General features: G+C 42.0%; 1 protein-coding gene across 2 annotated transcripts; it reads right to left on the reverse strand.

The window, feature by feature from the left end:
- Nucleotides 1–10,947: 10,947 nt before the first annotated feature.
- Nucleotides 10,948–16,491, reverse strand: TMEM200C (transmembrane protein 200C). Of its 2 annotated transcripts, XM_058439767.1 has the most exons (3): nt 16,042–16,491; nt 12,949–13,172; nt 10,948–12,633 (listed from the first exon to the last, which is right to left on the reverse strand). In XM_058439767.1, the coding sequence occupies exons 2-3, from the start codon at nt 13,076–13,078 to the stop codon at nt 11,216–11,218; spliced, it is 1,548 nt and encodes a 515-aa protein (XP_058295750.1). In that variant the 5' UTR covers nt 13,079–13,172; nt 16,042–16,491; the 3' UTR covers nt 10,948–11,215. The 2 variants fall into 2 exon arrangements, with proteins under 2 accessions (XP_058295750.1, XP_032008663.1); XM_032152772.2 differs by having other exon boundaries at nt 10,948–13,172.
- Between the last annotated feature and the right edge of the window lie 29 nt (nt 16,492–16,520).

The following is a 16,520-nucleotide window of genomic DNA, read 5'->3' on the forward strand; positions in this document are numbered from 1 at the left end:
TTTGCAGGTAAGAAAGTTTTTAGAGCTAGCTCAGTGCTGAAAATGTACACTCTTGCCTATGCTATTTTCATAAAATGCTCCTCCACATGTCACACATTGAAATTATTTGTTTACATATCGGTGTCCTTTACTAGAATATGACATTTCAAGGTCAAAAAGTACATATTTTTAATATCTTCATTCTTAAAGACAGGGTCTGAAATTAGAAGGTCTATGATAAATGTTTGCTAAAGAAATTGATGAATAGAAGGAACAGTGGTGAGAAGTGTGGCCAGCATTAGTACTTCTGGTTAAAGAAAACTGGCAGTGAGTCTTGCAACTGACATTTGTTCACATTTCCAGGATGGGAGCCTAGCTACATAAAATAATTCAGAAAGAATACAGGGTAAGCATATGCTATTAATGGGAACAATGATGATAAAAAGAAAATGTTATTATCCAGATCAGTTCACATTTTGATGGGAGGTCGGGGGCAACAGGGAAGGGCATGCATTTTATAGAAAAAGCACTCCAAAAAATACTTTGGAATGTGGCATTTGTTTTTACTTTAAGGAGCGCATACACCTACTTGGCAGTAGGGGGAGCAAGATGCAGGGAAATCTAAAATTTTACCCTGGACAAAAAAATGTGAAGACAACTGAGTCATCTAAGGATAAAAGCATGGGAAAGGGATTTGACACAAAGCCGTCTGAAATGGGCTATTGATATATTTTAAATACTAACTCCTTAACTTAAAATAGTTTTGAATTGGATACTTGAAAGAGTGGGAAGGTGAGAGGGAATGGGTGATGAGAAATTACTTAATGGGTACCATGTACATTACTCAGGTGATGGACACAGTAAAAGCTCAGACTTCATCATTATTCAAGATATCCATGTATCAAAATTGCACTTGTACTCTTTAAATTTATATGAATAAAAAGTTAAAATAAAATGGTTTTTGAAATTTCTCAGTAGAGCCCTAGCATTCTAACACACACTCAAGGGAAAATTGGGCAATGATCAGTATAGGTGTTTGACAAGGATAGAGTAGGATACATTGTTTTTTAACCTAAATCAACAGATTTGGGCCGGGTGTGGTGGCTCATGTCTGTAATCCCAGAACTTTGGGAGGTGGAGGCGGGTGGATCACCTGAGGTCAGGAGTTCAAGGCCAGCCTGGCCAACATGGTGAAACCCTGTCTCTACTAAAAATACAAAATTTAGCTGGGCGTGGTGGCAGGCCTCTGTAATCCCAGATATTTGGGAGGCTGAGGCAGGAGAATTGCTTGAACCCTGGAGGCAGAGGTTGCAGTGAGCTGAGATTACGCCACTGCATTCCAGCCTGGGTGACAGAGCAAGAATCCGTCTCAAAAATAATAATAATAGTAACAGATTTGTTCTTCAGTGGTAAAATTCCCACCACATTTATGCCAATTAGACCCAGACTTGAACACTTTGTGGTCTAAAGAAAACCAAAATTGAAGGGAAAACTAATGGTACCATTTAATTGAAATTCCCTAGGCATAATATAGTGTGATAGGATAAAATGTGTATTGCTATAAAGGTATGTTTTGCTTACTTTGTAAACAAGGATTATATTCTGCTTTGAAGTGCAAGGAGAAAGTCACAGACTAGTTTTATGAAGACCAAACTAGAGAAAATCGAGTTCTCTTCAAGTGTATGACATCTCCACAAATGAATGCTTATGGCTTTACACTTGGAGTGTTCTTGGAACACTCTTCATGGCAAATCCTCCCTCAGAAGACCCCCATCTGGCATCAGAACAAACATAAGCTCTTTCAAAATTATTTTGACCATCTCTGAATTTTCTAATTTGAATCTAGGAGGGAAAATCCTGTATATTCAAATTGAGCAATGTAATTGGCTAATGAATTGTTATTATTTTATTTTAATTTAATGATGCAAACATTTTGAAATCAATTTCAATGCCTGTAAAGTTGACATTTGCTTGGTTAGCTTCACTTTCAGGGCATTTTCTTGTCTAATTAAACCCATGTAGCAGGGACCAGAGCTCTAAAATACTTCAGTCTTCACTTAGGCTCATAATTCTGATTATGGTGAGCATAATGAGAATCCAAACAAGTTCACATGAAAGCCAAAATATAATATAAAAACTCACTATGGAATTCATCAAGTCTTATGTATCGCCTTGCTAGTATAAATATGATCAAGTTCCTTCCTAAGCCTGGGCCATGACTAAATTCTATGACATATAAATTTTGTTTTGGAATTTTTCAATTTTTCTTAAGGTCACAGCCTATGTCATTAGAACTATGGCATACATGGCTTGTCAGTCCTATTATCTGCCTGAAGCAAAGGTTTTCTTGCTATGGCATGTGATTTATTCTCAAAAGTATTTATTTTTGTTCACACACTTCAAAATAAATCAGTAAGTTACAAAGTTGACTTGCTTTAAGTTTCAATAGTTCGTTCATTGATGCACATGTGTGTGTGCACATACACACACACTAATCCCACCTCCAGGAACTCCTTCAGCCCATAATATTTGCAACTAAAAATCCCAGGTATCCTTCCACTAATATTTCTATCATCAATTCTAATTTTTATTGCAACAGCCTGATTTTCAAATCTGTAATTCAGGCCAAGACTCAGAAATCAATCTCAGGCAGACATATTAGTTTTAGACATGATGGCAAGAATGTTCTGGATTTTAATAGACAACCTTCCCCCTTCTTCTGTCTTTAAGATTATAAAGAGTGCATATAAATTAAAAGATACAATGGATGGATTACTCCTTATGAGACCCAACCTACTATCTTTTTGCTGTCTTTCCTCCGTGAGTTAAATGTGCTGAAAGATGTTGGTAAAAGAGAAAGCATTAAAGATATAGATGCTCCTTGCTGTTCAAGTTGCCCTTTCTAATCTGCGTGAATGAAATCAGAGGAGAGTGAGGCAAGCTTGTGACACTTCCGGGATCTCATCATTTTCAGTGGATAAAAAGGCTTTGCATTCAACCCTCAGCACCAGGGGTTATAATCCAAACAGCCTTTCAGAGCTGGAATTTACAATTTTCTTCCAAAGGACTGTGGGAGCATGTCTAAATAATTATACATCTCCATCATTGCGTAAACCAGTTTAATTAACATTTTTCAGGCATGTCACATTTATACAATCACTAAATAATTTTCTAAAATTTTGCTGCATTACAAGTTGCCACATATCAACTTGGATTATTTTTACTCATGGTCCTAATCACGTCTGAATTTTATTTTTCTTTTTATATCCCTTTTTTTTTACTATAATTTGGTACTTCCATTGAAGATGATTCATACTTACAGACTAGCCAGATGCTTTGTTCAATTTATTTGTCAAGTGTTGCATTTAATTGCCACTGACTTAATGAAAGCTGGCATTTTTTTCAGGCAGGTATAGCATTATTAAGTGTCCTCTCCATTCACTTTATAATAAAAGAAATCTTGGAAAGCATTCACCAGCATCTCTCTGACTTAGTCAGAATATCCTACATGAATCAAAGAAAGATTCTAGTGTTGGACATCCATGGGATTTGAGGAATGAAGAGATTGCAAACATGCACTTTAATTGTGTTTTGGCTTTTCAGCGGCACATGTTTCCAGAAGATATCAGTCAATTTATTCTCTATTTGAGAAGATATAAAAAATTGGGGCGCAAACAATTACTTATTATTAGTGTTCAAATTACTTTTTGGTCTTTTTTAAGACTATTATTATTATTACTATTACTATCATTATAAATGCATTCTTTTTTTTAAAGTAGTAATCCTAAGCAAGACTAATAAATCAAGAGATGTTCTCAGGCATGAAGCTGAAATAAAACTAGAAATACAAATAGAATAAATTGTACAATCAAATGAGCAAGCACTCAAGTCGTATTTAGTGCTCCAAACACATTAAGCTGCATGGTTACATAAGCAGAAGGATTAGTATTTAGGTCACCAAATTAGTCTTTTGAATTTTCTTGCTCTTTATCAAGAATTCTATTTGCTTCCTGATATCATTTACCATGACATATTAACCACAGCACTTTAAATACCAGTATTTCCAATTTTTAAACTTCTTACCAATAGATATAACCTTATGGAAGAACTATTAGTGTCTATGACAATAAAACATAACTGATTATATCTATTAAATTTTATCTATAGTGCAAAGTAATTTTGCAGAATTCTCACTTTCATGGATTAGAAAACACATTTTATATGTTTGCCTTGACTGTGTTTATGCACTAAAAAGATTTTGATCAAGTAATTACGTGAGGAATTCAAACTAAGAAAATTATACTTTTGTTAATAAAATTATATATTTTTTACTTTAACAGAATATTTGTATTGAAAAGCAGGTTTTTTGCCTATATCTTTTTGTTTGCAGCTTTGTGCATAAATGAAGTATTAAGCTGCATCTATACTTTGTTATTCTGGCCAAATCTGTTTTCAGTGACTATCTCAAAATGACTGGCTGTTTAAAAATCAAAAGGCATAATGCTTTTGGTGCCAGTCCACAAAGAATACTCATACACATTTGCAACAGTATGTCTGCGTCTTAACCTTTCCTTTTGCTATGAACACATACGTGAGGAACAAAAAAAACGGATGTCTATTATTAACAAAGATAAATTATTTATGTTTCCTGATATAAATGATGCTGCAAAATTGATGTAGAAATCTGTAGAAATATATTCAGTTATCATGTGTAGATTCTGAAAAATGACCTGTGGCTTGATAGAAGAACCCCCAAGTTTATGCTGTCTCCAGTCTTCACAGTACATGGATCAACACACTTGATCCATGATCCAAACATTGTTGCCAAGTGACAGATTCTCCTCTCAGTTTTATCTCCTTATACACATGTCTAGGGAAATTATTTCCAGAATTTGAAATTTCAAATTAAATGGTAATTTTAAAGCAATGCATAATTCAGCAAAAATCATTCTTGCTTATAAAGATAGCTTAGGTCCAATAAGAATTTAGTTTGTTAGTTCTATGTACTGATACTTCTCAGTTAAGAAGCCCTGCTAGTGAAGGTCAGTTAAAAATGAATCATTAAATATAGAATGTAGGTATATATGTTTTGAGCATTTTAATGCCAAAACCATCGTAATTTTAATTTCAAATATCCTTCTGCTACTTATAAAGGAGACATCTATTTATCTATATCTATAGATCAGAGATATATAGTTTTTGTTTTGTTTTTGTTGTTTTTTTCCAAAATAAACACCTCTATGCTATGGAGATACTAGGTAATAATTAAATATCAATTATCTTATGATAATCTAGCTTGTTAAATTGTGTTTTGTGTTCTGCATTTGTTCATGCTGGCCCCACTGGCCAACACACCTTTCCCAGCTTTTTGTACCTATCTGACATTTTCTTCATTTCTCAAGACTCAGCTGGAAGATTCGTATCATAACTCTCTTGTAATATTCACATTATAGTAAATTTACGGTTTGTGTGCCTGTCTCGAAACAATACTATTACAAGATTCTGTGGTCAGAAATTGTCTTTCACACACACAAAAATGATATTTTTATCCTTTCTACCTACCACAGTGCCTACCTGACTCATTATAGGCGGAGTATAATATATCTGAAACTCATCTGAAAGCAATTTGTGTATTTTACCAAAAGGGCAGCAGCTTGAAACACAGATGCTTACTACTACAGGTGAAATTGGGTGTTTTTTAGGTTGTGTCTATACAAAAGGGAGTGATAAGGCAATTAGCCACATAAAGCAATGGCAAAAGTCCTCCACTGAGACAAAGTCATTTTCTGATCTGGTTTGCTTCGATTGACCTAGTTATATCAGTCATTAATAACTTTTAGTTTTTTTTTTCTTTAGACATATAGACGTAGTTTAAAGATACTGGAGTTTCTCAACTTAAAATAAATTGTTCAAAAATTTGCCCATAAATTTCTTTTCAATTATTAAACATTATTAGGTGTTTAGCATTTACTAGTATCAAGTGGGTTTGCATCAATTATACAGTGTTGTGTTGAATTTCTTAAATATTAAAAAATATACAAATTAATGTCTAGCCACGCATTTGCAAAAAGAATATTTGCTAAGGAATAAAAGTTATTGCAATTTTTAAGACACTTTACATACAAAATGATCTATAAACAAGAGTAACCAAATGCTTTTTTATGAAACAAAAAGCTTCCCTAGTGATTCTCGCCTATCTTTTTTTCTCTTTTGACAGGATGCTCTTTTTCTTCCACCACTGGGCCTACCTATTTTCCTCCCTTGTTATTGACAGTCAGCCTTCGTGGGACTTGGTCACAATGTAGGATCAGAAAGCACAGGTTATTGAGACAGGCACATACTTTGTAATATTCCAGGAGAATCTGCATAATCTTTTTCAGTCTTTTCACCAGCAATGACAGTATGTTATCTTAGTAACGAATCAGCCCATGTCCTGTTTGCGATGCAAAGCCATGTCATAGCTGGCATTATTAAAGGGACAAGGGATGAGAGCCCATTTCAAGTGGAGTAACAATATCTTTCCAGGTGGCAGAAATCCTGAAATGCTTCTGGCTCTGGGGTGTAGGCTAAGTCCTTAGAATGGCTGGCATTTGTAACTCCTACTGCAGTTCACACCCATGTGGGCTCAACACTAGCACAGTGCTTTTCTGATGTCATAGATGAACGGATGGCATACAGAAAATAAGGAGTTCCTCAGGTCTTGGCAGAGTTGCAGGTAGTTTGACTAAAGTTGGACTCCTTAACTGGTGGTGGCTTAATAGATACAACATTGAATTTTCTTATCAACTTAAAGAAGAATCTGATTCCTTTTTGAAGAAAAAAACCCCAAAGATAACTTCCCTGGGGTAGGGTGGGGTCTCTTAGATTGTTTTTCAGAGTTAGTCATTCAAAAACTTAGTCTAAATATTCACCCAATGATTTTTACTCCTCCCAAATAATAACAAAAATTTTAAAATAGTCTGGGTCTATGGAAAACAAACTCCATAAACATCAACCTATTCTTTGTTATAAGTGAGAAAAATATCAACCTTAAACTGCAACCCTTAATACAAGAAGATCTTATTTATAAAATGTATTTTTATGTCGTGGCAAAAATACTATCCTAATCCAAATAGAAGTCCATATACTTAGTCTGTACTAATTTTATGTGTCAGAGGGTTTTTCTTAAGTTCTCTAGCTCAAAAAAAATCAAAACTGCATCTTAAAGAACTCAAAATTACTGAAGAAAAAAATTAATATAGAAAAATCTTTTGTCTGGACAATTTAAATAAATCAATAGAGCACCTGATCTTTACTTGAAGCCTAATAGGGGGCTGAGACCTCAGGGACTTCACTGGCCTTCTGATATGGCTAGCCTCAATAAATGGAAATGCAATAATTGCAGCTAAATATAGCCAAGTGTGCCTGTTTGGGCGTTCATTCATTGTTATATAATATTATGATCCTGGGACCATAAGGAGCATATGTCTAGCTCTTGATAGTTCTATCAGGAGGCATTGCAGCAGCATAAGCCCTCATTTTTTAAGGTCTAATTTTTCTTTCTGATATACCTAAATTTTAAAGACTTTTTAGTACATTAAGTTTATGGTTGTCCCTAACTACTGAGTAGTAAATTTAGCCTACTAATTGCTTTTCTGTATTTTGCCTTAATAATAGTAGTTAACATTTACTGAATATTTTTATGTGCCAGGAGTTGTTCTAAGTCCTTTAATTATATTAGTTTATTTAGTCCTCATTTAAATAATTAATTCTATGTGTCAAATTATATTTATTATCTCCATTTACTAGATGTGAAGACCCAGTTATAATGTTATATAACCCCCTAAGTCACACTTTGAGCCACTATGCTATGTTGCCTTATACTTTAGATTTTTAAGCCTAAAATTATTCTATTAATAAAAAGGAAGGTCATATGAAGTAATTGTTTAGCAGTTGATTCTATTTTAAATAAAAGGAACAAAACTTTGTATAATACTCTCTATGTTCCAAGCCCATTATAAGCACTTTACACAAATATTAGTTCATTTAATCTTTACTCCAGCCCTCTAAGGTAGGGACATTATTATTCCTATAGTGTGGAAAAGGAGATTGAGACACAGAGAGACTATGTAACTTGTCCATGGCCACCCAGCTGGTACATGACAGAAATTCAGGAAAAAAATACCATCACACCAATTGTTGCAATTATTTTAATTTAACATTCGAGTCCTGCCACTGCTGTTTGTTTCAGAATAAATCGTTCCATCTTTCTAAATCTTAGAAACCTCATTTATAAGTTAAAGGTGGGGGGATTTTATCATCTACAAGGCCCTTTCAAATACTCTTATTTATTATGTACAAAAACCCCTGAAAAGTAACTTACAAAAAAACTTGTTCATACCCGTCTGAAGATTTACGAACTCCAGCTTTTTATCTTACTGTGCATTCTGACAATTTTCTGCATTTCTCTAAGAATGGTCTGGAAAGGGATCTAGCAGGAAATAAAGAATAAATAAAGTATTTTGATGGTCTCCAGAAATGCCAGTTTCAACTCAGCATCTGCTGACAGGTCTACCTAATCTTCCAAACTCTGTGTAAATCCTGGATCCACCATTTACCAGCTGTGTAACCCTGGACAAAAATTCCATCTTTCTGACCTCAGTGTCTTTCTCTGCAAAATAGGAGTAAGAATAATCCTACTTCAATAGAGTTGCTGTGAGGATTCACTGAGATAGTATGTACAAAGCTCCTACAATATTACTGAACCCACAGTAAGTACTGAGTGAAAATTAGCATTATTATTGCAGATTTCTGCTCCTATGAAAGTTAAGATTGTGAATTACTACACTTATACACTTCCTCTGAAGTCTAAATAAATCACAGGCTCCTCCCAAGATTTGGAAAATTGAGCTCATCTTTTTCTATCTTCAGAAAAAAAATCTAGTTAAATTGTTCAATGGTTAAGTTAGATATTATCTGATATGGAGATAAGTTTGTGAGATATAAACAGTATTCTGTCCACCCCTCCTTAGTTAAGCTAAGAGCTATTAGCTTTATTATTTGCTAAATGTCACTTAGCATTTGATAAATGTAGCATTTACAGTGCATTCTCCGAGGACTGGAAACAGTATTGCAGAACACCAGAACCTCTTTTCCCCTTGAAGTAACACACTATCTCAGTATATAAATTACCCAGTACCCAAGGTAATGGAGAAGAAAACCTAAGGAAGTTTGACATTTATTTTGGAATTGTGATAAAGCAATTGAGACTGTTGAAATTTAACACTACCTTGAGGTCTTACTACACTTGCATGTCACTCATTAGTGCAAACTCACTTTTGCTTTATAGAAGAGCCCAATATATTAATCTACAGCCTTAAAGTGAGTTACTGGTTTAATGCAGATCCAATCTGAGAATAAATTAGGCCCTTTTAAAGTGTATTGCAGAATGTTGCGCTAATGGTAGTTGATGACGTACATTCACTCTTTGCCAAGTTGTAGGTACAAATGTGATATGATTACATCCAGAACAAGAGCCTGAATTTAAGTAAGGCTTTTAGAGCTGAAGATCATAGAGATTATATCATCCACCAGAGGCCCAGAGGGATTAAATGATTTGTCTAAGGTTATATAGATAATAGGTGGATATCCCAGATTTCAGACTAGACTTTCTTGAACTCAAGTTCAAGGAAGGTCCATTCTTCTACAGTATGCATTCAGCAGCATATTATAATGGTAACAATAATTACAATAAACCCCATTTATTGAATACATCCTGTGGGCCAAGGGTTCTGGTAAACTCCACACATATAAACCCTCCTCTGACCCTGACCCTGTTCTATTCCTCTCGTAGCTCCATGAGGTATGTCTGGTTCTCTTCATTTTACAGAAAGATGACTGAGACTCAGAGTTTGTGACTTGTACAAGGCCACACAGCTAGGAGATGCCAACAGCTGGGTCCAATCTCAGCTCTGAATCTGCATTCTTTCTACAGGACTAGCTGCTGTAGGAGACCAAAATGACCACAAGGAGACCAAAATGACCACATCTTGTCTCCTTGTCTTGAAAATGAACTAATTCACTTTTAATGACATCAGGTGTAAACAATCTACCGAATTATTAAAACATTATCTTTTTGTCTATGTAGGCCATGGATTCAAGACCATTAACTTATAATCAGTGATATCCAAGAGGATCGAAGGGAATATTAAGCCTGGTGTTCTGCAAATTAATACTTGGAGGTAAATGAGAAGTATCATAGGCATATTACTATTTACTTAACGTTTCATTCTATTTGAAAGAGAAGTTCCCAGATGTTAACTACTACCCTACATTTTAAGCTTAAAAATACGCTGGACATGTGACAATGGTGCTGAGTACTTTGGGGGAAGATCACAACAGTCCCGGTAGCAGTGTCACAGCAAAATATTTCAGAGGTACCAGATGAGCTAGCTCCAAGGCAAATGAGGCAATATTATGTTTAACTGTTCGGAAACTTCTTTTATTAAAAAAGATTTAAAGTATTAATGCTATTTTCAATACAGGTGTGATAACACTCAATAAAGCATAGTGTACTTGATATAAATTTCGGAATGTAACAGTCCATCTAGTTCCTGGCCCCCTCCAGTCTCCACCACATACCCTAGTAGCAAAACATACACACCTGTTTAAAAATGAAGAAGCTTTTGGGCATTGGGCGAGCACAGTGGGGTGGGACAAGGAAAGTGCTCTTTCCTGAATTATTCATGCTTTTGGCTTTGACTTCAGTTAGTAACATCAATTCTAGGAGAACTGAGACAAACTCTTCTATGTTCCGCAAACGGAGGGAGAAAAAAGCCTGCCATTCGCAAGCAGCTATGGGCAAAACCAGCGCAGAGTACAGGGGTCGGGAAATTAGGGATTAAAAAAAATTTGGAGTAAAGTGCACAGTTACTGTCAAAAATATATTAATTTGATCCTAAGAAAATTAAAAGATTTTATCTAATGGACTAGATTGCTGACCTTTTAATACATTTGGTTTTCATTGAACATACAATCACCATCGGACTTAAAAAGACAAGTTTGCTTAAAAAAAAATCCTTGGAGTTATCTACAGGAATCTTGTGGACGCAATTCAAGGATAACATTCTGCAGCTCTGTGGATATTGAATGGTGTCCTCGGATCAGTCCACAAAAGAAACAGGGACCTGTTAATGCACTGATTCAAGTGGGCGTTTCTCCCATTTTCTCTTTCCTCCTCCCCCACCCACCCCTTTCTCTAAATGCCTGTGCTTTCCAGTTCTTCTTCTACCCCTATGGCATGAGACCTGGAAATCATGATGAGTTTCTCCTTGTTTGTAAACTGCCTCTGCACCGGCTGAGGTTGCTCGGCCGTGGGTGGCTCCTGGCTGGCACCCTCCGGCGAGCTCTGCTCCGCACACGGAACGGGGGCGGCCACAGAGTCTCGCGTTTGACCAGCTACTGCGTCCAAGACCGACTCGGAGGAGGTGCCGGCCTCCCGCAGGGGTGTGTAGCCCTTATTGCTGCTGGATGGGTCATCCGACTGGGAGCTCCCGGAGTCCCGCCTGGTGGGGGGCGAGCCCTCGAGCCGCAGGGGTGGCAAGGGGGAGGCGGCTTTGGCCACAGGGCTGGAGTCCGCGTCCGCACTCCCCGGGCAGGGCGGGGGCTCGGGGGGCGGCGGCTCCCGGTAGTCCGGGAGCCCGCTGGTGCTGCGGCGCCGCAAGGCCGCGTACCTGCCGGTCCTGGGCAGGCGGCCGCCCTGCCCCCTGGCGGCGCGCTCCGCTACCGCGCCCTCGGGCTCCTCCAGCTCCTGGCGCGCCCCGCGCATGCTGCCCTCTGCTCCGCGGAGGTTGGTCATGCTCAGGTTGAGCTCGCCCCTCGGGATCTCCAGAGAGCCGCGTTCCCCCGGAGGCCTCTGCCAGCTGCAGCTCGCGCCCTCCACGTCCCGGTCCCTATCGCGGTCCCCTTGCAAGGGCAGCAGCGCGAAGGCGCTCAGGGAGGAGTCCACGAAGGAACTGGCGGTGCTCTGGCGCCCCCAGCTCTCGGGTGGGCTGCAGGGCGCCGGACTGCTGCAGCTGCTAGCGGCTGCGGCGGCGGTGGCAGCGGCGGCCCGGCGACGGCCTGCCACGCCCGAGCGCTCGCGGTAGACGCTGTACACGGCCTCGGCCAGGCTCGGGGGCTCCCGCGCACAGCGCGGGGAAGAGGCCAGGTCCGGCGGGGACGCGGCGCTCCGAGGGCGGCCGCCGCTCAGCGCCGCGGGGTGAAGGGGCCACGAGCCCTTGGCCAGCATCGCCGCCGCTCCGAAGGCGTCCCCGGCGCCACCGCAGCTCCCGGGCTTCAGCTCCAGGCCCCGCGACTGCACGTAGCTGAGGAAGCCGTTGAGCGGGATGGCCCCGGGGGGCGCCGCGGCGGGGGCCGACGACGACGAGGAGGCGGCTGCAGCCGCGGCGGCGGCCGCGGCCGCCGCCAGGTCTTTGGCGCGGAGGCTGTGCACGTCGATAACGGTGGAGTAGAGGTCCCGCAGGTTGATGATTTTGGTCTTCTTGTCCCGGTTCTCGTGGAGGACCGCGTTTGCGCAGATGAACAGGAAGATGCCGATGCCCATGATGAGGGGCCCGAAGACCTTGAGCTTGTCAGAGTGCAGATAGCCAGAGAAGATGCGGAAGAAGAAGCCCACTGACGTGGAGGAGGAAGAAGGGGAGGCGGCTCGCGCTGGAGGCGTGCTCCTGGGCGCGCCCGCGGAACTGGAGTTGACTTGCCCTGGAGCCCTAGGGTGGCTCCTGGACCGGTTTTTGCTGCCACTGCTGCTGCTGTTGGCCGTGGTTGGGACGCGGTGGCTGCTCCCCGCAGGCGGCAGCTGCTTACCCCCCTCCCGATTGGCCCCGGTGGCCTTGGGCCAGTAGCCCACCACCGCCATGGCTATGCCCACCAGCAGCACCAGGATCCCACAGAGGGCGATGAGCCCCGAGATGGAGCACAGCTTCAGCTTGCCTTTCACCACCACCACGTCGTTCTTGCGCCTCTTCTTGGCTTTCCGCTTGCGCTTGGGTATCTGGCTTGGGGGGCGGAGTGGATCCTGCTTTCTGGCGGAAATCCTTAGCAGGCCGCCGGTGGCGATCATGGCGAACTCCTGGAGTGCAGGACTAGCCTCTGGGATGGAGGCTTGAGCAGGGAGGGCGCCAACTGCCCACTAGCTGCTCAGCCACCTCCTCCTGCTGCAAAGCAGAGGAAGACAGTCAGAGGGTGTCGGCTTGGCTGCAGTGACATCTCACGCTGCAGCTGCCCTACTCCCAGATCCCACTCCATGTGTGCCCCAACCCCAAGGCCTTTATCCACTAACTGTAACAAGGCCATGTACAGAGGCTGGGGCCAGGTAGACCTTAGGGAAGGGAAACGTCGTTGCAACAACTAATAGGTGGTTATAAAACATTGCAATAACTAGTATGTGGTGATAAAACCATCTGAGAATATGCCTTCTTCTCCCCGCTCCCCATCCATCTCCCCCACACACTCCATGGTAATATGAGAGTTTGAAATGAACAATGGAGTTCCAACCATTAGTAAAACCTAAATGTAGGGACTCAAAGTAGTGGTTAAGGACTTCCCTAGCAAGATTCTTTCCCTCAGTCCTTCAGGAATTGGAAGATTTTTCAAGGGAGCTGCCACAGGAGTTTCAAGTCTCTCTAAGCTGAGGAATCTGTCAATGTGTGGCCCAAAGTTACTAAAACAGTCAGGAAAGTTACTACTGTATAAAGACAAAGGAATTTATTTCACTGGATGAAAATCAAAGGTTATGTAATGGCAGGCAGGTGGTTTATTTACTTCAGATAATTAATAGAGAGTTCACCACTGGGGAAGCAGCAAAGATATTGCAATACTCTGACAATAAATCCCTTCACAAAGTTGTCTCCCACCTATGCCTGTTCCTACGGCTATGTGCAGGCAGATCCCTTGCACAGCCTTCTCTCCTCTCAGCAACATCTGGACAGCTTCTTGGGGTGGAATATTTAGTTTTAGGTAACTGCTTATGTAACTGAGCTCTTCCTTCTGGCCTTCTTTCCTCCCTCAGAGGAACTCCCTTAAAGGTATCATGTGCCAGACTTCATCAGGGAATTTGAGAAGTCCCCTGGAATCTCCAAGAGAAAGATCTTTTTCTCATATGGGAAAATTACAATTAAAAAAACTAACACTCTGCCATAATAGCTTTCTGACCCCTTATTAAGGTGCCAAGAGCATGCTACAGAGTCCCAGTATTCAAATGAGTAGGCAATTAACTAGGTAAAGCATTCTACATAATATGATGATTTGTAGAATGACATTTCCCCCAAGCCAAAACTGTTTTTGTTTTGTTTTGTTTTGTTTTTCCCCCTTATCCCTTTCTCATGAGGTCATTTAGGAAGGGAGGGTGGCAACAACCAATGGACTATTCTTAGGAAGTTTATTTAGTTGTTTGTAATAAAGCTTGGGTAGGTTAATTCACAAATGCATATTTGTGGTTATTCGGCAGCCTCTAAAAATTACGGTCTTGCTGTATCTCCAGAGTAGAACATTTTCTGTCCCATTAGTTGTTTTCCCTCCTATGAGATGCTAAAATCAAGGACATTGTATGAACTGAAAGACTTAGATATCACTCCCAAGCCTTTTGCTCTTCTATCCTTTATAATTCATGTTTTAGAATAAATTCCCCCTTGAAAATGTGTGGTAGGTAGAATTTTGCTTTTAATTGGTGATTGGGTGAAAGGCTTCGGCCCTTGAGTTCCTCTATTATATCAATATAGGCAGGATCATTTCTCCATCAGTGGGAATGCAAATGGTAATCAGCTCTTTGCAATATTTGCAAATCAGCATCTCTTTGGGACTTCGTTGGGTTTCAGTAAAGAGAAGCACCAGGTAGATAAGAGAGGGGTCAGTATAGAGAATACATCTATAAACCTTTAAGCTGCACCAGTAAGTACAGATTGAAACAAACAAACAAAAAAAGAGCTTACTGTCTATCTCTAATCCCAAATAAATAAGCACATTTATTATGTGGTTGTAACATAGAGACTGTTGTTTTAAGTGATCCTTGGAATCCAGCATCTTAAATAATCTGGAGATCCGTGGTTATCTTAAGAAGGCTTTAAGGACCAGACATTTTTTAGAAGCGAACTCAGACTCAGTTGGCAGGGTGGCTCTCCCACCGCAGAAAGGCTACATGTTTTGTTGGGCATTGATCAGGTGCACCGGGAGGCTGGATGTCTTGGGGGAGGGGGAAATCCACTTGGATTTCTCCTCAGCAAGGCAGCTTTGGCTCCGGTAGAATGTAAGGAAGGCTGGAATGGATTTCAACAGTCCTTTACCGCACACCTTTAAAATGAGTTTAATAGCTAGTAATTAACTCCCTCGTTTATTATTCTTTCAGCTGTGTTGAAGGCTGTACTCCCTTTTAATGTATCACCATCTGACACGAAATACAAAGGTCAGATGCCACAGGAGACCCACCTTTGAGGTTTTCCTTTATACCTAATGAAAGAAAACAAACTTAGCAGTCAAGCTTGGCTGCCCTCGCAATTTACTGCCTGGAGCTGGTCTTACCGTGGTTAAAGAATGGAGGATGGGGGAAGCAAAGGAGGGATGTCTAAAAATACAACTGCTTCCAAGAGAGACATTCAAGTTCTCCGCTCATGATGGATTAAGCCCCACTCTGAGGCTCGGAGGCTCGGAGCCCACAGACTGGGAGCGCTGTGCTGTGCCCAGTACCCAACCCAGGTCCTCGACCCCCGGCCCCTCACTGGCAGGGCGGCGACCCCCTGGCCCCTGGCTTTGGTCTGCTTATTGATGTTAGCTGGAGTCACATGAGTGCAGCAGCTGGGAGTCCGCCTCTGGAAAGAAGACAGGCAGGAGCGAAGTGAGGGCAATCCTGAACTAGCTTTTTCTGGGCAGCGCATCCCGTGTAGCCAGCCCAGGAAAAAGCCTCTCACCGAACACCACCCCGGGGCGCGGGGGCTCGGGGACCCGAGGGGCGGGGAGGGGCCCCCAGGGGCTGGGGACTGGCAGAATTGCTCAAAATGGCAGCACTCTCCGCACTCAAGATCGCTCACTTACCCAGGGAGACCGAGGGAGGTCGGGGCCGGCGAACGGGCGCTCGGGCGACACAAAGGAACCATGGAGAAACTTTTTCAGCCCGAGCCGACGGCGGAGCGCAGAGACAGCGCCCCGGGGCCCTGCATCCGAGCGCGGCTCAGCAGCCCCGCGGGGGCGAGCGCCCGCCCCAGGCTCGCAGTCCCCGCCGGCGCTGTGGCGGGAGCCATTTCCAAGAGTTTCCAAGAAGTGTCAGGTCCTCCGCATCCCGCATCCCGCCTCGGAGCCCTCCTCTCCGCCGCTCATCCTCCAGCTCGCGGCGTCCCCTAGCGCGGCGCTCCGGGGCGGGCCCCCGCGGCCGCGCCGCCGGCCCTCGCGCCTCTTTTGTGTGGCTGCGGCGCGCCGGGCTCCGCCGGGTGGAGATGAGCCCGCGGCGGCAGCTCGGGGCGGCCGGACTGGCGGCTGTTGCTAAGAGACCGGAGCCATGACACAGGGAAATTGCG

The sequence above is a fragment of the Hylobates moloch genome, unplaced genomic scaffold, assembly GCF_009828535.3.
Source record: "Hylobates moloch isolate HMO894 unplaced genomic scaffold, HMol_V3 SCAFFOLD_5, whole genome shotgun sequence".
Lineage (NCBI taxonomy): Eukaryota > Metazoa > Chordata > Mammalia > Primates > Hylobatidae > Hylobates > Hylobates moloch.

What these genes read in the sequence shown, in the direction of transcription:
- TMEM200C (XM_032152772.2), bottom strand. Translation starts at nt 13,078, where the DNA reads ATGATCGCCACCGGCGGCCTGCTAAGGATTTCCGCCAGAAAGCAGGAT.